The 21,701-nt window shown below is 34.7% G+C and overlaps 1 protein-coding gene across 1 annotated transcript; it reads right to left on the reverse strand.

The window, feature by feature from the left end:
- Window positions 1-10,579: 10,579 nt before the first annotated feature.
- On the reverse strand, window positions 10,580-11,164 carry LOC488436 (serine/threonine-protein kinase 19-like). The gene has a single exon (XM_038585053.1). The coding sequence runs from the start codon at window positions 11,147-11,149 to the stop codon at window positions 10,595-10,597; it is 555 nt and encodes a 184-aa protein (XP_038440981.1). The 5' UTR covers window positions 11,150-11,164; the 3' UTR covers window positions 10,580-10,594.
- Between the last annotated feature and the right edge of the window lie 10,537 nt (window positions 11,165-21,701).

Raw genomic sequence — 21,701 nt, forward strand, 5'->3', positions numbered from 1 at the left:
CTGGGAGAAAATTTTGTAAAAGCTGGATCATGTTGATAGATAACGAGTTAAAATCAGCAATATACCAAGAATCCAATATGGTAATAAAGATAAAAGAACTTAATGGCAAATCACATTAGAGATGTAAAAAGGATATTTATAGAAGAGAGAAACACAAATGAGCTTTTGCAAAATTCTCAAACACTAGAAACCAAGAAATCCATTTCCTTCACTAGGTTTTAGGGAAAAAATGAAGAATAAAGCACTAGCGATATTTTATATTTCCCCGTGTCAGATTAAAAAAAAATTAAATCAACCCTTCTAAAATGAGGAGCACAGTAATTATGTAACTATAATTTCTGCCTATGACAACCTAAACATTATTCTGTCATAGTGCTTAAAATGGTAGTTTATTAAAAAAAGTTCTTAAATATAGGGGTCAAACTGGTGGTTACCAGAGGAGAGGTAGGTAGGGAGATGTGTGAAATCGGTGATGGGATTAAGAATACACTGATATGATGAGCACTGAGTAATGCATAGAATTTTTGGATCATGATATTGTATACCCAAAACTAATATAACACTGTATGTCAGTTATATTTGAGTAAAAAAATAGATTATACATCCCAAAAAGCGAGTTTATAAACCCCATTATTTTATAAATTCACTAATATTAAAAAAATATTGTATATATCTATGATAATCTGCCAAAATATCTGACATAATATGAGGTATGTGTTTCCTTACAATATTAATTACTGAGAGTTATTGAATTGATCCTATGGTATGATACGTTAGGTTATTGGTAAGCATATCGTGATGTACTTGTTAGACAAAAGAGGCTTAATTTCCTATCATTTGAAATAGCCAGTGACTGAAAGGTAAGGTAAAAATTTTCTGTAAAGTGTTATACTTATTCTCTTTTTAAAATGTATATTATAAAATATATTATACAACCAGCCTAAAATACACATATTAAAATCAGAGTACATCTTATAAAATATTTTAGTCACTGTCAGTAAATTATTTGATGGGATTATGGATCATTTACAAGGTTTTTCTCAAATTTATATATTGAGTCATTTAACACAAGAATTTTGTTCAGAAATTATGACAAATTCTATTTTTATTTTTTGTTAAGACTACTGATGTTGTCAAGGTTGTTCATTTTCCAAAAATGGATAAATTTTAGCAATAGTTAGCAGTTGGTAATATAAGTCAAGAACACTGAGGTTTTTTATCACACTCGGAATATTTAATTTCCCCTCCATCTGATAATAATTTTGCATGTAAAAAATAACACAAAACTATGTCAATTTGAAATAGCCACCCACACACCTTATGGAATTAAAATATTGTGTGGGATTGAAATCATGAGTATATTCTGTAAGCATGATCTCCAAAAGCATATTTTTGTAAAAAAAAAATTATAATAATGACAGTTGTTCAAACCAAATGATTTGATATTTTAACGTCAGGAACTTGCTCAATAGTTTCTGGATCTTGGTTTATAGTGTTAACCAGAGCATTTGGATTTAAAGGACATAAAGTCTCCTGCTAGTAAAATATAGTAACACAAAATTTTAGAATGGAGAGGGAACAGAAAGTCCATGAAAAGCAATCATTTTTTAGCATTGCGTGGAGGGATTTTTTTTTTTTTTAGGTGCATATTTTCATTGTAGATGAAAAGGTTATTTTCTCTACCAATTTAAACAGCAGTTTTCTAGCATATGGATACAATCTAAGATATAGGGTAAACATATTTATGATGCCTCTGAGAGCTAGCTTTAACATCTGAACAGGCTTGGCAGTGTACAAATGGGATACAAGGCAGGCTCTACAATTTCACATAACTGATGGACACTTAATATATGGTAAAAAGAAATTTGACAATTTCTTTCCCTCTTGCCATCCATTAAGTGGGTAAAGTTGTTTACTACACATACCTGAGCCACTCAAAGCAATTTTCAGAATAATTTTTCCATTCAAAAACCCTTGAGTACTAACTGTTCCTTTTATATTTAATTTAAAAGTAAAGGCGAGGGAGTAGTATTCTTATAAACATGCCCCATATTTTTCTCATTAGGATAATTTTCATGCACAAAACAATACTGTATAAAATAGAAAGAAGGAAGAATTTCATTAACTGAAAATGAAATGTGTAAAACTATAAAACAAAACGTTATATAGTCATTTAAGCTTACTCGTGAGCACTATTTTTCTAGTGGCCTTATTAAAATTTAATTCATCAGGTTTACACTCTAACAACTAAAGAGAATTTATAATTTTTAAAAATATTGATGATAATCTTCAAACGTTCTGGAAATTTGTGTTTTAAACCATTGCTTTAGGGAACTTAATGTTCCTTTTTGTCCTATAAAAAATTAAATAGATTAAATAGGAATTTATTTTAATATTTTTTAAATTCCAAGAAGTAAAGCACCTTAGTTAACTCCTTTGTCAATAACTACTGTTTTTTTTTCTATTTAAAAATATTGAGCATTAAATTGTCTTTTAAAGGCACTCAGTGAGCTATTATATTAGTTGGTATTTTTAGGTCCCTAGTAGCAGGTATGTGAGGACACCAGCCACATTCAGGTTCTCAGATACATCTTTGCTGGGTGCCTGGTGTATAGATGGGGAATGCTCAAATTTCAAGAGAGAGGAAAACAATAATTATTTTACACTATTTAAAGTGAATGTTCAAAAAGTAATAAAAATGTAAACACCTGTGTTCTACCAACACAGAGTTGGTTAAATTTAACATAATACCCACCTTCTATAATTCATGGTAATTCTATAATTCCTAAGTCTTGAGAGGTCAGGTTGGAGCCAGTGGTATCAATTACTGGTAGCTTTAAAAACATGTTTTTTGTTTTGTTTTGTTTTGTTTTGTTTTGTTTTGGGGTTCATTGGTGGGGGAAGAGTTGTTTGTTTTCATTACAAAGTTGGTATTTTATTCTTTACGTGGTCTGTTTATATAAGTCATTAATTGGACTTCTGTTTCTTGGTGTTATTAAGGCTTAATTCTGCAGTGGAAGAAAATAACTTAATTGTGCCATCTGTAAAATGTTATCACCAAGTTGTCCTGTTAACCTAGAAAAAAAAAATCTCTGTATATTTATCCAATTGCTTGTTCCTATTGTGAAATCATTTTGTTAGAGGGAAACACATAGTAGATATTTGATGAATGCTCTACCTTGGAGGAGGTATAGGTAACTCCACATGCTGGACTGTCTGCTATTGAGGCACACACAAATTACGTTCAATTCAGCTGACATTTGTTAAGTGCTTATTGTGTGGCAGACATTACATACAAATTATACGGAAACACGAGGAAGATGTGGATGCTGCTTTTGCACAGTTCACAAACTCTATAGGCCACATGGATACGTAAACAATTAATTAAAACACTTTGGAGTCTAAGTGGGAGGCTCTACATACACAGTGTGGTTAAGAGCCCAGTAGCCCAGAGCTCAGATCCAAGCTCTCCCACTTCCTGGCTGTGTGATCTTAGAAGTCACTTACATTCTCAAAACTTCAGTCTTCTGTGTAAATGAGAGATAATAAAAATGTCCTCATAGAGATGCTATAAAAACTAAATTTGACACCCAACTATAAAATTGGAAACTCAGCGCCTGGTATGCTCTGGGATACTGGGCTGCTGAATCTCTAAACATGGAGAATGATCCAATCATCCTTATGTTATTGATCTCTAGTTTTCTGTTGTAATTAGTTAAATCCATTGAGTGAATTAAGTCCGAATCGTGCAAATTCTTTGAAATGAAAACTATGTGCTTTCTGCAACTGTTCTTATGGCAACTATATACATACACACACTCAAAATCACACATGTGTGTATATTTAATTAATTCGAGTTGGTTGATTAGGTTCTTCAAATCTATATACTTATTTTTCTTTACTTCAAACCTGAACTATCTGTGTTAAAAACTTCAACTGTGGTTATGTGTCTATTTCTCTTCTTAGTCAATTTTTATTTTTTATATTTTGAAGCCATGTTAGTAGGTACATCAAACTTTACTGGTACATAGATAAATACTGTCCAGTTCAACTGCTACACAGCAGGGGGCCAGGACTGTATTGCCTTAATTTAATTAAAAGACTATATCGCATCATGATTTACATTAATCTACTCTGGTGTCGAAGATGCATTCACTTTTGCCGCTAACAGAGGAATAAAAGAGGAATTTAACACGTATTGTCACTTCTGTGCCTTTTGAAATGTTCAATGTAGTGCTATTCTATGTCATTCCCTGAGGGATATTGCACTGTTTATTGGTATATTATTTGGAAAAGAGGAGAAACTCATTTTCTTCCACTTTGCTCTTCTTACCATAATAGCGTTTTCTCCACATGTCAAAGAGTCAATGGAAAGATTCAATTTCTTATGATAGCTCTCCTAACTATACATTCAGAAATTAGGGAAATATCTTGTTCCCATTGTCTCCCCAGGTCATCTGAAACCCAATCCTAGTTCCAGGCTGATAACAGTGAGGTGTAGGGATGTGGAGTGCAAGAACAAATTGGCTTTCCCTTTTAAAATAACTATTTTAGCTGAATGGGATGAACCATCACTGTGTCATTTAATGGAAGATTTTCTGCTTTCACAGAAGGGAGGAGGGGCTATATTCCGGCAAGTACACATCCTCTGAAACCTATCCTTTCCTGATAAATACACCAAACTGTATATAAGGGACGTAGAACTGTGAATTTAGCATTATAGTGCTAAATATCTTTGAATGGAGAAATATTAGAGATATTCTCAGATTGCGATACTTTGCCCTTGCTCAAGCATGAGGCTCTTTAAGGCAGGCGTGTTATTATTCACTCTTTTCTTTCTAGTGCTTGACACAGAACAAGACATAGAAGAGTAAATATTTATGAAAAGAATGAATGAATGTTATGGTTCAGATGTTTTTATCAGACACCATTTTATTTATTTTTCAAACAAATATAACATGGCTTCCAAGGGAAATGTGTTTCAAATTCTAAACGAAAGATTGAAAAATGGACATTCAAATGCAAGCAATGAAAAAGTTGGGAAGAAATTCATAAGACCTTGAGGGCTTTAATTAAGCAGGAACTAAATAATTGATGAAAACAACAGATTTCCAATCTAGAAAATATACTTTAATTATCTAAACATATTTCAGTTATTTTTTAAAATAATAGATCAGACCTGTGCTATAAGTTAACATTTTTAAAATTTATTATATTAGACATTATGATATACATAATTAATTTTAAATTTTGCACAAGAGATCTTTTAATGTGATTAACATATATTAGAGTAAGTCTATGAGGTGATTTGTATATATCCTCACATTAGACACATGAGAATGTCAGTTGTGGCTAGAAGTTTCTTTTGTTCTTATCTAAAATTCTCTCCTGAAGGCCAAACTTGAAAAGAATGTGTCTGAAGCTCTTGGCAAACTATTTTTGTCAGAGAGATTTCAGAAAAAAAAATTCTTCTAGCAAGATGAAAATCACTAGACAAGAAATAATTGCTCCTGAAAAATGCCTTATTTTCTTTGGCTCTTACACAATTTGAAAGCTATACCAGAATTGTTTTGGATGGAACACTTCCATACATTAACTATGGCAAGGACAATATTTGACAGTGTGATTCCCCATACAGACAAAGTAGATATTACCTTCATTCCCTATAGCCAGAGCCTTTACACTTAATTTGTTTACTTGAAATTTTGATTCAGAATACTTTAAGGTTTTACTATTTTTTTTAATCTGGGAAGAAAGTTTTTAAATTCTAGGAAATCAATTATACCTAAAATAGTTTTATGTGCCTCTGTAAATCAAGCGATCAGTGAACCAACTCAGGAGGCAGGAATTTAAAAGTTGAACTTGTTTCAAAGATCTGTAACACACTAAACTTGAATTTCTGATGTTTCTAGCACTTTAATGACCTACTTTTTAGATTCTACAAAATTTATCCTACTTTTTTTTCTGGTTGACAAAAGTGTTATGAATTCACATTCATTACCTATTTAATAGATTCATAAAATATTATAATAATGTAGTGCTACTAAGGCAGCTATAGAATTAATTTTATTCAGTTGCACCTGGGTGGCTCAGTTGGTTAAGCGTCTGCCTTGGGTTCAGGTCATGATCCCAGAGTCCTGGGATGGAGCCCCACATCAGGCTCCCTGCTCAGCAGAGAGCGTCTTTTTCCCTCTTCCTCTTGCTCTGTAGCTCTTCCTGCTTGTGGTCTGTCTCTCTCTCCCAAACAAACAAATAAAAATTTTAAAAAATCTTTGAAAAGATAAAATAAATTTAAAAATAAAGAATGAATCTTATTCAATGGGCTTCTCATTTTTCAAGACTTGACAAAATATTGTCTGGCAGGACCAAATATCAAAACTATGCTTTCTTGATTTAGGAAGCATGGTTGGGTTCCTCAGACATCAACCTAAAGGTTACATAAGTTAGAAAAGTTAGAAATTATTCACTGATTCCACAAACTACACTACGTGCTCGCAGCTTGGTAGCATAGCACATCATGTACCTATCCATCCATTACTCTCAGTCATTGCGTAATTATCCATCATTATCACAAGTTTATAAACTTATAGAGCTGAAACTATGGCTACTTTATATATCTTATTCCCCAAAGTTATAAACCCACTCACAAAACAGACGTTTGGTGACTACCCCTCTCTCTCTCTCTCTCTCTCTCTATATATATATATATATAAACAAAGAAGCAATGGAGAAAGTCCTATTTGCAAAGGTTGATTTATAATCACTAAAATATATTAGCCCAAATGTCTTTCAACTGAAGGATTTTTAAACAAACAATGGTACATCTTGCAATGGAAACTACTTTACAATGAAAGAGAAAGAACAAATATACACAATAATATGAATAAACCACAAATGCAATATTGTAAGTAAAAGAAATCAGATATAAATGGTGATGTCTCGTACAATGTCATTTATAATATTTCTTGAAAAGGCAAAATTATAAGAACAGAAAACAGATAAATGGTTTTTAAAGGCTGGCTGTGGGAGTGATGGGTGACCAAGAAGGGGCCAGGGGAACTTTTGGATGTGGCAATTTTATATCTTCATTGTCATGGTGATTACACTACTTTATTCATTTACCACTTACATTTTTTTTTATTTTGATAGTGTATCATTCAGTGCTCAGCAAGAAAAAGAGAATCAGAAGGAGATGCCTCTTAAGAGATTTATTGAATGAAATTTACTTAAGCAATTATGGCTCTGGCTACGTAAGTTCAAAATCCAGGGAGCAGGCCATCAAGAAGGGTAAGCTGGAGCACTCATGAGCTGAAGCTGCTGTCTATAGGCAGGATGTATTCATCAGGGAAGCCTCAGACCAGCTCTTAAAGCTTTTCAGCTGAACCAGGCCCACCAGATTACCTAAAATATCTCCTTTACTTAAAAGCCAACTGATTACAGCCTTTAATCACATTGACAAAATACCTTCACATCAACATCTAGATTAGTGTTTGAATAACTGAGAATTATAGACTAGCCAAGCTGACATCAAAAACTATCATAGCTTTAACACTCCTTTGAAATCAATACGATTGAAATGACAGCCATGTCTCCAGGGTGGTTGGAGGATGGGGGGTGGAATCCTCATCTCTTCTTTGAGATTCTTTTCTGGTCTTAGGAAAGAATTCCAAAATTGTATTTTCCCCCAGTTCTAACCCATCATGATTAGATTCAGTTTAGATTCAGTTGCATTCCCTTCATATATTATTGTTAGGTGTCTCACAGAACCATTTAGCTCAAATAATAACCCTTTAACTTAATTTATTATCTGCTGAACATGGACCTATTTTTTATGACTCTTTTAGCATTATGTCTATTATAGCTCAGAGAAAGTCCCCAGTATCTGTAAAATGCAGAACAGAATTTAACAATCATTTATGTGTGTCATTGATACATGTAAAATTCAGTAAATTTTGTTATTATAAAATAATCCCGGTATTTATAACTTCTAAACACATGCAAAAGAGCTCTAATCTCTTTTTTACCAAGGGTTTGTACTAGAAATTTGCTTCTTCTAGAACTCCATTTCACAGATACTTTATCCAGTCATAGGACTGCCACACCGATTAGTTTACGAAAACCTAAAACTTCTCCTAAATATATCTAAAATAATAAAGGTCACTCTTCAAGAGGAATGTATCTTGTGTACAAATAATTGTGTGATTTTTAATATCATGACTGTAAGTAGTCTGAAATGTTTAAGGAGACTGTTCTTTAGCACAAACAGTGATTTTATTATACTTTTTAAAGGTAACATAAAAGTTAAATGAAAAAAAATTAAAAATTAGATAAAGTATTAGACATATCCAGGTTTATAAAAACCAATATAATTTCTAATTTATTTGAAGACTTGGGTATGAGGATACCGACAGAGTACTCCATTCCCAGATTTCATCAATAATAAGGAGCAAGAAATAACTAAAAGAAAGATGAATCACATATCTCTTTTTATCAAATAGAAAAAGTTCGATAATTGAATCTTTTTGAAAAGTACCACAATACCAGGAAGAGAGTGTCCTGTTTTTGTTCCTGTCATCCAACCCTTTACATTTGTTCCTCAGTAGATAAAATTCAAGAAAATTTTTACTACATTCTTGTAGAAAGCAAAAAGTTCAAGGACTCTACTTCTGTTCTCTAACAGGGTAGAAGTATGTTTCCAGGGCAAATGAGGAGCATCTCAATCGGGGTGTCACTGGGTGTAGCATTTTATACTTCTGTTGAGTTGCATCAGGACAAAAAATAAATTGAAAATTAAAAAGTAAAAAATATATATATTGTTTTGCAAATTTAAGACTATAATGAACTTCTAAGCAAATTTTTTTTTTTAAGCTTTTAACAGGAATAATTGGTAAAAAGGAAAGGGTGATGTGGATGCCTATTTTTTGCTTTGTAAAATCATAATTCTAAGGTAATTTTATATGCCCCATTCTCTTAATACAGCACAAATGATAAAGCAGCTTTGGGGAGAGGAAGGGAGAGAGTAGTTGGAAGCATTTAAGAAACTTCATTTGAGAAATAATGTCTCAAGAGCTTTACTATTTTAATTTTATAAACTAAGAACTTCATAAAAGCTCCACCAAAGTGCCCTTAATAACAAAGGAAAAGAAAGTCTATACTGCGATGTAGGTGGCACATCTCAAAGCAAAGGACTTACTGAGGCTTGTGTTTTATATTTAATGTTTACATTATTTTTTGTATTCCTGTAGTGTGTAATATTTCTCTACTTTACTGTAGGGATTTCACTAAAATTTCCAGGAAAACTAACATCCAAGAAGATATGCCAACTTCATCCAGTGGCTTTTCACATCTCTGGAAGTCTTCATGGCCATATTAGGAAAAAAAAAAAAAAAAAGAACCCTTGTGAATCTTTAATTTTTCATACATAGTTTCTTTGCAGGTAAAAGAAATAAGTTTTTACATAAAATTATATGTTCCATTAGAGTATATGCTTTTGATGAATAGACTTCAGTAACCCTCATTGTTCCAGAATATCTATTATCTAAAAATGTAATAAGACTTTAGAAGTGCCCTAACACCTGCTCCTGTTCCTCTAAACGTTGCTGCCATGCCCCAGGTCACCCCCAACCACATGATACATATACCTTAGCCACTCCAGTAAAATGGTATTGAATCTTAGGAAACATTACAGGTTTTTTGCTTCAATTCCAATATGTAAACAGTGTGGAACTTGATGCCTCAATCTTCATAATAAGGTTAAACTAAAAGAAACAAAACAAAACTTGACTTTTCTTGGACTCGTCAGAGAAATGAAGTTGCAGAGCAAATTGTCACCCTGAAAACTAGAGGGAGATGCATTCAAAGGGTCACAGCTCAGATTTGCTTACTTGGAGAAAAAGGCACTTGACCCATAAACTGTCAGGAGCATTTAGATGGTAACTGTCGCAAAAGGTTGGATGTGTGACAGCGTGTAGACTAGCTTCATAGTGAGGGACTCCTGGGGACCTCCAGTCTCAGGTGGGCCCTCAGACTTTTGTGGGCCTTATCTCCAGCAACCCCATCAGTTTCTCAGGATAAAGATCGGGGAAAGATATCCTTGTGGAACTTGTGTAGGGAGAAAAAGAGTAATAATTGTGAAATACAAGGGAAAATAATTTAAATGATAATTAATTTAATAATTTAAATAATTAATTTTTTTTGTTTTGTTTTGCACATGGTTTGTACTTTATTTGGCAGCTTGATCTTAACATTTAAGAAAGAACTCTGCCCTCCCTCACCAGCCTTCCCAGAAATCCCATCTTCCTATTCCAAGAGCAACAGCAGTACATTGCTGTGTGAAAGGCTAGAGCCATGGCCTTGGCACGGTTTCTGGCTCCAGTCCCACAGAAGGGCAGAGAAGCATTGCCCAAACCCCACCACTGGGTCAGAGCCCAGGTAAACAGCAGCAATCACGTCTGACCCTTTATGCAGATGCAAGCCCAATACTCATCCGGGCTCCTACGTCTTCCCAAGGTGACCCTATCTCATCTACCACTGGACATACTTCTGGACCCCTCTCAACCCACTCTGCAGAGGTATGCAATGACGAGCAGATTCCTCACATCTCTGGCAGGCGGAGGAGAGTTCCAGAAGTGATGGAGACACAGTCCACTAGCTGGGCCCCAATGAGGTCGTGCACGTGGTAAGTGAGGCCAAGTCGCACCGAGGCAGGTGCCCGCCGGCCCAAAAGCTCTGATAGGAGTAGCTCTTGGTACTTGGCCTTCCGGACCATGCTGAGGACAGCCTGGCGCCCTTTAACAAAATATTTGATGAATCTCCCAGCCCCAGGCACGGCTAGCCACCAACTCCCAGCATCTCGGACGGTGAGGACTCCAGCATTCACCAGATGCGTGATCTCTGGGTCCCTGAAGCCAAAGGTCTCTGTCATTTGGTCCTGCTGGAAGCTAAGGTCCCCACAGGCTGGAAGTACCAAAGCCAGAAACTTCTGCACTGCCCCAGCATATGGTCGGCCATCACAGGCCCTGAGGACTCTGGTCCTGTAGTCCTCAGTGAAGATGATCCCATGGGCGTCCAAGTCAAAGCCTAGCTGGACGATTCTGATCTCCCCCTGCTCTTGAAGCTCCTTCAGCTTGTGCCAGCTAGAAAAGGGCATTCTCTCATCCCAGTCCCCTTTACACTTCTAATATCACAGAAAAGGGCAGACAATAGTCAACAAGTGAAGAGTTTTGAGAAAATAGATTGTAGCCTAGTAATAAAGTGGAGAGAAGGAGAAAAATTCTATATCGCTTGGAGAATATGATAAAGGTCAGCTCCCTGAAACACAGGTCCACTGAAAGATGGAGATTTAATTGAAAAATTAAAGAAGTTCTTTTCCTTGTACACACCTTCCCACCACACCAACAGCGCATGTGTAAGAGCAAGAGATTATAGTTGAAATAACTGCAAGATACAGACTCTCTCTAAGGAAGAGAATTCAGGGAACTCTGAAATGAGGAAAGGAGATAAAACCAAGGGCACTAGAAGAATAGTGTCCTCAGAAGTACCCTTAGCTACAGTAAACATTAAACAGCACAACTTTTACCCATATTAACATAAATGCTCAACTAAAGGTCTATTTACCTCAATTGCTATTACCTAATATCATTGATTCCTGGATATTACAAACATGCCTGAATTTCAACAAAATCACAAGACATATCAAAAAGTCCAGGAAAAAAGCATACTCTGAAGAAACAAAGCCACCATTAGAAACAGACTCAGATATGACACAGATCTTGGAATTATCATATAGAGAATTTAAAGTAACTATGATATCACCACACCAAAAAATGGTAAATATGTGAGGTGATGGATGTGTTAATTAGGATGGTTGTGGTAATTAACACATAGATATATCAAACCATCATGTTGAACATAATAATTATATACACTTTTTTTGTCAAGTGTACCTCAAAGAAGCTAGGAAAAATTAAATAAGGTAAATATGAAAAATATTTTATGAGCTCCATTGGAAAAATAGATCACATGCAAGATGGGCAATGTAAGCAGGAAGATGGAAGCAAACAAACAAAAAATATCAAGAGGGAATACTAGAAATGGAAAAAAACTGACAGAAATGAAGAATGTCTTTGATGGGTTTCATCAGTAGACTAAGTACAGTTGATAAAACAATCGATGAACTTGGAGATAGGTCAATAGAAATTTCCCAAGCTAAAATGCATATAGAAAAAAGAATGAAAAAGTATGTAGAACATCCAAGAACTGTAGGATAGTTATATCCAAAGGTGTAATTTACATGTAATTAGGACACCAGAAAGAGCGCAAAGAGAGAAAAGAGCATAAAAAATATTTGAAGTAATAATGACTGAGAACTTTACAAAATGAATGACAGACACCAAGCTGATCCCTGGTGCATCAATCTCAGAGAACATAACCAAGTAAAATAAATACCAATAAACAAACTTAGGCATATAATCAGAAAAACTCCAAAAAAACAATGACAAAAAAAATTTTGAAAGCAGTATGTGGGCAGGCTTATTTATAGAGATACAAGGGTAAGCATTATCATCGGATTCTTACAAGATATTAGGCAAGCAAGGAGAAAATGAAATGAAAGAAGACCACTGCTCTAGACTTCTTTACAAAGTAAAATTATCCTTCAAAGTGAGAGTTATAAAAACTTCCTGAGACATAACAAAACCTATGGGAATTCATTGGCAGCAGACCTCACCTGCAAGCAATGGTAAAATAAGCTTTCAGGCAGAAGAAATATGGCATAGATCAGAAGCATGAGATCTATATAAAGAAAGGAAAAGTTTTACCACTGGATTCATAATTACTGGAAATAGAATTAGAAAGAAATATCTGCAGTATAATGAGAAAAGATAAAATGCAGTCATACAAATGCCATATAAAACCAGAGAAGGCAGGAAAAGAGGAAAAACTAAAGAGTATATGTGACAAAGGGAAAACACTAACAAGAATGTTAGATATTAACCCAAGTATAAAATAATTTTAAAGACAAATGATCTAAATAGTAAATTTAAAAATGGATTGTCAATGTGGTAAAAAAAAAAGCAAGAATATACTTAAAGTATATATGACATATATACTTTATACATATCAAGTAAGTTGAAAGTAAAGAGTAGAGAATGATATAATATGACGATACAACTCAAAATAAAGGATATAAATAGAAATTTATTAATATCAGACAAGACAGACTTCAAAACCAGAAATATCATTAGGGATGAAAAAGGGCATTACCTAATGGCAAAGAAATCTGTTATCCCAAAAGACAGACAACCCTACACATCTATGCAACTAATACCACGGTGTCAAAATATGTGGGGCAAACTGATAGAACCTAAAGGGGAGATAAATAAATCCACTCTTATAGTTCGGAGATTTCAAAACCCCTTCTTTGGTAATTGATAGATCAAGCCGACAGAAAATCAGTAAGGATATAGAAGACTAGAACAACACTATCAATCAACTTGAATTAATTGACATTTATGGAATAATCTTAGCTATTTGTCCAGTTGATTTGAAGACATATGTGCACACAACGGCCTGCATGAGAATGTTAACAACAGCCTTATGCATAATTGCCCAAACCCAAAAACAACCAAGATGTCTTTCTGTGGGTATATGGGTAAACAAATTGTGATACATCCATACAATAGAACATTATTCAATGATGAGAAAGGATCAAATATCAAGCCACGCAAAGACAATGAATGGATCTCACATGCATATTGTCAAGTGAAAAAAGCCAGTCTGAAAAGACTAAGTACTCTACCATTCAATTTATCTGACATTTTGGAAAAGGTAAAGCTATAGAGACAATATTAATGGTTTCCAGGGGCTTGGATGGGAGAAAAGTTAAATAGGTTAAAACCCAGGTGATTTTTTTTTTTTTTTTTAGGATGGTGAAATCATTCCACATGATACTAATGTTGGGTACATGACACTGTCTGTCTCTAAATTTTATAACACAGAGTGAACCGTAGTGCGTGAAGTTTATACATCGTTTAGGAGGTTAGAGATGCCAGGATGGAATGTCTGATGTGACAAAGGAATATGTTTGTATTATAATCGTATGAAAAATACTCATGAAATCATGTAGGGAAGTATTTACATAAATAATTTTGGAAATAAATTTATTCTCTAAGACTGAAGGCATCATTAACTGTACATAAACACTGTGTTCTAGTTGATATACTTCTTTCCCATTGATGTAAATGTTAACTCTGAAACCATTATATACATACTATAATTATATATTCATATATTTATATATATATATAAAATATATAAAAATGGAATTGAACAACTAAGTAAATGGATGGGACTAAGTTTCTGGTTGGAGTGGAGGATATAAATAACCAAAAAGTTCAATGTAGCAACGTATTAGAGTTGGAGACATCAATATAAACTCGTGGTTAGTTTAATATAGATACTAATGGTTACTGTAGAATTATTTACAGGTATTTGTATCTACATGGCTTAGTATACACCCCTTTATTTCCTTGCTCTGTCAGCTGAGAGAGCCTAGTAGCAATGTCATCCCAGGAGCAGTGAGCACACCTAGTATTCAGATCTTGCTTTCTAATTACCATCCTCCAATAAAAGGAAACAGAAATCGTGGAGTAATGGCTGGTGTGAGGGTTTCAATGGCAAATAATACAAAACAAACTTGGAATATTTAGAGTCACAGAAAGCTAAGAAGGGCTCAACAAAATCCCAAACCAACCCTGCAATGATGAAAATATGCCAAAGGGACACAAGAGCCAACTGAAAGAGCTCCCAAGAGAATTTTGGGATCCACTTTGCACAACATTATATGAAATAGTATTGGATTAAAAGCAAAGTACAAAATAAAAAACCATGAATCCATACTCATAAATAATAAATAAATACATAAATAAATGGAAAAATCGATCAATCTCCCATGCCAAAGAATTTCAAATAATTTGTGTACATACTCCCCACTCATAGAGATAGAACATAATCCCCAGTTCTTAAGTGTGGGCTTCTTATAGTGATTTCCTACTGAAGTGCAGACTATGGAAAGGAACAATAGAGAAACCTGAGACACACTACGCTAACCGGGGGATCAAAGTCAATATTGACAGTGACCAACTCACATCGATAGCATGTACCCTTGATCAAATGTGGTGAGAATGACAATTTACCACTGCGGTCTTCCTCCCTTAAGCCCATAATCCCAGTCTAATCAGAAGAAACACATCAGACAAATCACAATTGAGAATATCCTACCAAATACCCGACCAGAATATGGTATCAGCCTAGCCAAGAGGAGGATAGGCAAATATGATAGCTAATATGATATTCTGGACAGGGTCCTGGAATAATAAAAGGACACAGGTAAAAACTAAGGAAATCTGGATAAAAGTATGGACTTTATTTAATACTGTGTCAATATTTGTTCATCAATTGTGACACAAAGACCACATAATATCAGATGTTGTAATAATAATAATAATAATAATAATAATAATAATAATAATAAAGTTGGGTATGCAGTGGATGGGAACTCTAGTATCTGTGATTTTTCTGTTAATTAAAATTTATTCTAGAATTAGAAAGCTTATTTTAAAAAGATAACAGTTTCCTGTTTGCCTGTGAAACCCTTTAGTTTTTTTTTCTTCTCTTAGAATTAGAGGTCAGCAGGTTTGAGGAGAACAGAGGAAGCAGCATGCCCATCTTGAACTGACAGTGGACTTAAGGGAGCAGCATAACTAGAAACGACTCTCACATCCAGCACCAAATATGCCCAAGTGCGTACATTTTACAGAGCAGCTCACAATTAGGTCTTAAACACACAGCCCTAAGTTGTCACTGTAATAGAGCATACTAATTGCTATTCATAATGACAATTCTAAATTTATTAACATACCAAATTTTATTAGAATACTGTTTACTAAGTCAGTGGAGTATGTAATATATTTAAAATTAATGACTTTTTAGAATTTTAAGGGTATTGAAAATTCACTTAACTAGAACACTTAAATCCCTAATGATAGTAGGTGAATCATTTCCAAACTATATATCCTGAATTCCATAACAGCAATTAGATTGTATATAAATGATGTTTCCATTAGCAAATCTCCTAGGGATGAAGTTGCATGATATGAAAAGTATATTCGCATTTGACTTTTTGATGCAATATATTGTCTGATTCTTTAAAAAAATGATTCTAAATATTAAGTTGCCTTGTATTTCTGGTTTAGTAAATGAGCTATGATGTTCTTTGCATAAATTAAAATGGCTTTCTATTCCCATTTTACATAAATGATACTTTGTCTTTATATAAAAATATTATGTTAAAATGTTTTCTCATTTAAGAAAACAATAACTTCTGAGAGTTTATGCAGCATTGCCAAGGAAAATTTGAGGACAAACTTTTTTCCTTTTATTTGTAGAGTGATATTAGCTGGAAGATATTTGTAGATACTTTGTTTTTTCACCCTGGAAATTTCAAAATGTCATTCACCATGATTTTATTGTAGGTTAGGTTATTAATTTAGGCCGTGCAATCTAACTGAGTCTTTTTCATCCAAATCAAGGGTGTAGAGTGGGGGTGAATCAATATTCTTTCATACCCTCCCGATCAGTTTTGTGACTCAATATTTAATGCATTTGCTACCTTGAATCAATTTGTTCTTTATTCTTATTTTGTGTGTTTTACTTATATACAAACACCACAAATATGCTAATGAATATTAATTTTGCATTGCTTTGAATATCCACATTCATCTACTACTTTCTTTGTTACTCTAGGATTTTGTAGGAAGCTGACCAACTCTCAAAGCCCTACGATTAGGGCTTTAGATCTTCTGTCCTTCATCGTCAGTTCCTTTCAGGATATGGAAACCATCAAACCTGGCTAATGCATGATTTTTCTGGGCAGCTTTTGCATCTATTACATTTGTATGGAAAATATGGTTTGGAATTCAGTTGCCTCTCCCGTGCTAGCTTGAACCTTCTTACTGCTCTTTTTCTGCCTACTTTTGCTGTTTCTCTATGTGGTGTGCCTGCGTATGGGTGATACATTATTTTAATTAGCTTTAATTTTTATTTAAATTATCTCAGTTAAATAGTTCATATGCTCCTTCGTCTTTCCAATAAATGGCATGACAACTGAGTTATGTGTTATTGGAACATTCTTCCTTGCTAATAACCTCTGGACTGTGTAGTGGCATCGTTTGAAGCCCAAGTCACTAGTGTATCATTACAGGTGATTATTTTCTAATTACTTTTATTGAAAAATTAAATTTATTTTGATTAAAGTATCTTAATATTCAATGCTGCCTTTGATCATTTGGACCATTTCTGAGTCCCTTACCAATATCTTTCTTACAGTTTTGAAATTTTTCAGAGGCTTAAGACTTCTTTTTTTTTTTTAATTTTTTTTAATTTTTTTATTTATTTATGATAGTCACAGAGAGAGAGAGAGAGGCAGAGACACAGGCAGAGGGAGAAGCAGGCTCCATGCACTGGGAGCCCGACGTGGGATTCGATTCCGGGTCTCCAGGATCACGCCCTGGGCCAAAGGCAGGCGCTAAACCGCTGCGCCACCCAGGGATCCCAAGACTTCTTTTTTTTAATCAGGATTTTCTCTCTCTTTTTTTTTAAGTTTGCTTTTATTTATTTATTTGTTTGCTTGTTTGTTTATTTATTTATTTAATCTTTATACTCAATATAGGGCTTGAACTCAAGACCCTGAGATCAAGAGCTGCGTGCTCTTCTGACTGAGCCAGCAACATACCCCAGAAGATTTATTTTTTTATTTTAATTTTTAAATATTTATTTATTTACTTTGAGGGAGAGAGAGAGAGAGAGAGAGAGAGAATGCATGCACAAACACTGAGAAGGGGAAGACGGCTCCATCTCACAACCCCGAGATCCTGACCTGGGCCAAAATCAGGAGTCTGACGCTTAACTGCCTGAGTCACCCAGGCACTCCGGTCAAGATTTCTTTTTAAATAACTGGTTACTACTTCAGTATCTTGCTGCTGTACTGCTGCCTCTCAGTACAGAAAAAGTCTGACTATATTTTTAAATATAATAAAAAACAAAGCAAAATAATACAAACAAAAATAAGTAGCACTGTGATATTTCTTATTAAATGTTTTATCTCATGGTGAATATACAGACCTCTTAGGATATGAGATAACATGAGCGTTTTCAGCTTAGCAGCAATTCCTTGATGATCCTTCTCTGTTTCTTAAACCAGTGGACTTTAAAAAAAAAAAAGAAAGAAAGAAAAGAAAAAAAGGAATGAACTTTTGGAATGCTCAGCCCTTTATTCGAGGAGGTCCCAAACCCAAGCTTCAACCTGGATCAGCTTATATGGTATAAGGCCTCATCTGAACAGTGTTTTGCAGCTAAAAATGGTGTCTATCCCATCAGCCTCAAACTGGCAAATAGTGTAAAACAAATGCTTGAAAAGTACCTCAGGTATTATTGGAAATATGAGAGATCAGTCATTTAGCTTATCAATCACATCAGTTTACTTGTAAAGAACATCTCTATGCTTCCGTGTAACACAATCACAAAGGGAGGATAGATCACACCCATCACACTTTGCTCCTCGTGTATTCCATTAGAGTAAACGTGCTAGTTATTTCTACACTAAATGGGGAAGTCATGCAGCTGATCACATTTTACTTGAGAGCTTTTAGAATTTATATAAGTTTGCAAGGATCTAGCATCTTTATTTACCCTCGGCTCTAAATCTGTGAGAACTTTATTGCCTTTTTAGTAACACTTCTACAACCATGAGGAAGGAATCTCAGATCTACTCAACAGAATCAAATTCCCAGATGCCTTTCACTCTCTCTCCTTTCCCTGCCCTGCCATCCCATTACCATTCTAGACACTTCTCTGCACGCACGTAACTGGATATTCCAGACCTATCTATTCCTTTTTACTGATGGATTTCTAGTCCTTCGATTCAAACCATAAACTATCATGCCTTCCTAATTTTACACCTAATCAAATTTCCTGCATTTCCTGGATGTAGATCCTCAAACCTACCAACTCCTTATATTTGCCATAACACCCTACTGAAGCCCTTCATTCTAAGTAGTCTCTCGGCCTTTGTATCTTCTGACTGGTGGTGATCCTGTTATTACTTATGACTTGCTGTGAACATGCAATTTTACTTTTGTCCTCTGATAACACAATTAAGTACCTATTTCCAATAGTACAATCACAAAAATGTTTTCCACTAGGAGCAGCTGGGTAGAATTGGAAATTTAGAAAATTAGAAACTGAGACAATGTAGTAAACTTGCCCTTTTATTTCTGGCCATATAAAAATCTTTCCATAGTGGTAATACTCAAATTAATGCTTCTAGTGTCAAGCATTTGGGCTTTAACTGAATTGATTTATCTGTGTAGCCAACATAAGCTGCTCTTCTTTGTGTCATTCTGTATTTTAGTGGCACTTTAGCTTTTCAACATATGAAATATGCTATCCTATATATAAATAATTTCTCCATAGGATGTAAGACAAGGTCATTAAATTTATTTTATATATTGATTATGATACCTTTTGCTGATTAAGACTTAATGTGGCCCTTTCATTTTAATTTAATACTGTTCAATTTTTAAAACAGAAATTGTCCATCTTATTGTGAATCAATAGAGTAACTGTAAAATCATAAGGGTTTTCTCACTTTTTATGTGATAAAAAAGCAACTATAAGAATCCATTGAAATTAACCCCCTGATTAAATTGCAATCAAATACGGTTTATTCCTGTGCATTTTTCTTACGTATGATTTTCTGGACTAAACTAATCCAAACTAATACAAGTGCTAGTTTGGAACAACATATCCTGTGTGTGTGTGTGTGTGTGTGTGTGTGTGTGTGTATTCTCTCAAAAATAATCTATTGCCATTAAGTATAATTATATATATTGGGAAAAGGATGGTATTGAGATGAAGAGTGATGAAATCAATTCATAGATGTCAAACTAAAAGTTATCAAGCATATTAACAATATTTTGTGATGTCGAAGATCACTTTTTTTTTTAAATTTTTATTTATTTGTGATAGTCACAGAGAGAGAGAGAGAGAGAGGCAGAGACACAGGCAGAGGGAGAAGCAGGCTCCATGCACCAGGAGCCCGACATGGGATTCGATCCCGGGTCTCCAGGATCGTGCCCTGGGCCAAAGGCAGGCACTAAACCACTGCGCCACCCAGGGATCCCAAAGATCACTTCTGAGATATGATTGTAGTACTTGAGGATGTAGGCTCTAGGCTACCAACCATAACTTTACCAATTATCTGCATATCAGTTTTTCTACAAATACTAATGCTGTTTAACTTCTAGTGTTATTGTGAAGATTAAATGATATGATGTATATACAGTTTTAAGCACCATGTACACTACACAGTAGGCATTCAAGTGTAACATAATAGTAATACTATAAGTTCTTTGATAGAATCCCCAAGAGGCCAGAGACTCCAGAATGACATATAAACCATAGAGAAAAGAGTTGCTATCTGGTAAAATGCTTGGATCTCTATGATACGTACTTCGATCACTTGCTTCCCTGGTTCATTCGCAAAAGGAGGTCACACTTACATTTGCATTTCTGTCCAAACAGTTGCAGGAACCTTCCCACTGGTTAACAAGCATTCTGATATTTGCAGGAGTCACGATTCTACGTATTTCTGCGACTCCCAGGTTTGTTCATGGACGTTTAATAAATAATTCCTCACTAGTCCTAAGTGCCACTTAGGGCAGCACAAGTAACTCTAAGTCACCCTTTCAGACTCATCTACAACTATCGATCAATGGACAGCACTTCCCTTTTATTTCAATTGCCACTCTACTGCCTGCTTATCTCAATTGCCACTGGAAGTCCTGCTGCTCCTGGTAGAACAGAAGGATCCGGATGCTTGAATAAAGTGCCATACAGAAGGCTGAGGAAAGAAGTGGTCTTGGAGAACTTCCTGCTCTCTCCGGCCCCTCCCCTTGCTAACCATTACCTGCTTAGCTCATTCAGCTGCTGCTGTTATGAATATGGCTTCTCCAGTGGACAATCATTTCTCTCAACGTCACATTTCACGAAGGATGAGCCATGGCAGTATTTCTTAGGCCCACAGTCGTAAAAGTCTCGTCATTCATACTCATGCATCCCTTCACTTGAAGAAAATTGGATACCAGGATACTGAATTGGGTTCTGGAACCAGCATCATGGTGTTTGGTGTGGGTATTAAGTATGACTTTCTGATCTAGACTGGTTGAAAGGGAGTTTCATGGGAGTCAAGCTTGACTTTTATTATTAATTATTATTATTAATTATTATTATTATTTTCAGTATTGCAATGACTATTTGAAAGAGTACATGTTTTCTTTTAATTTCAGCATGGGATAGGGGAGAAGCAACAATTTTCTAAACCTCTTTTTTCAAGACACTTGGACAGCAACCAGAAATATTTAGATACAAATACATGTAAAGGTCCCTTCCTCCCTCCCTTCCTCTTATAAATATATAAATAAAATCCTAAAAAAAAAGGAAAAAACAAAACAAAACAAAAAAACAAATACATGTAAAGGATGTCAGCCAACTTCATCAGGCAGCACTAAATTTATTGAGAGTGGGATATTGTTTTATAGCACCTGCAAAACGTGCTTATGCCTGGGTAATATCCACGTAAATTT

Source organism: Canis lupus, chromosome 36, assembly GCF_011100685.1.
Source record: "Canis lupus familiaris isolate Mischka breed German Shepherd chromosome 36, alternate assembly UU_Cfam_GSD_1.0, whole genome shotgun sequence".
NCBI lineage: Eukaryota > Metazoa > Chordata > Mammalia > Carnivora > Canidae > Canis > Canis lupus.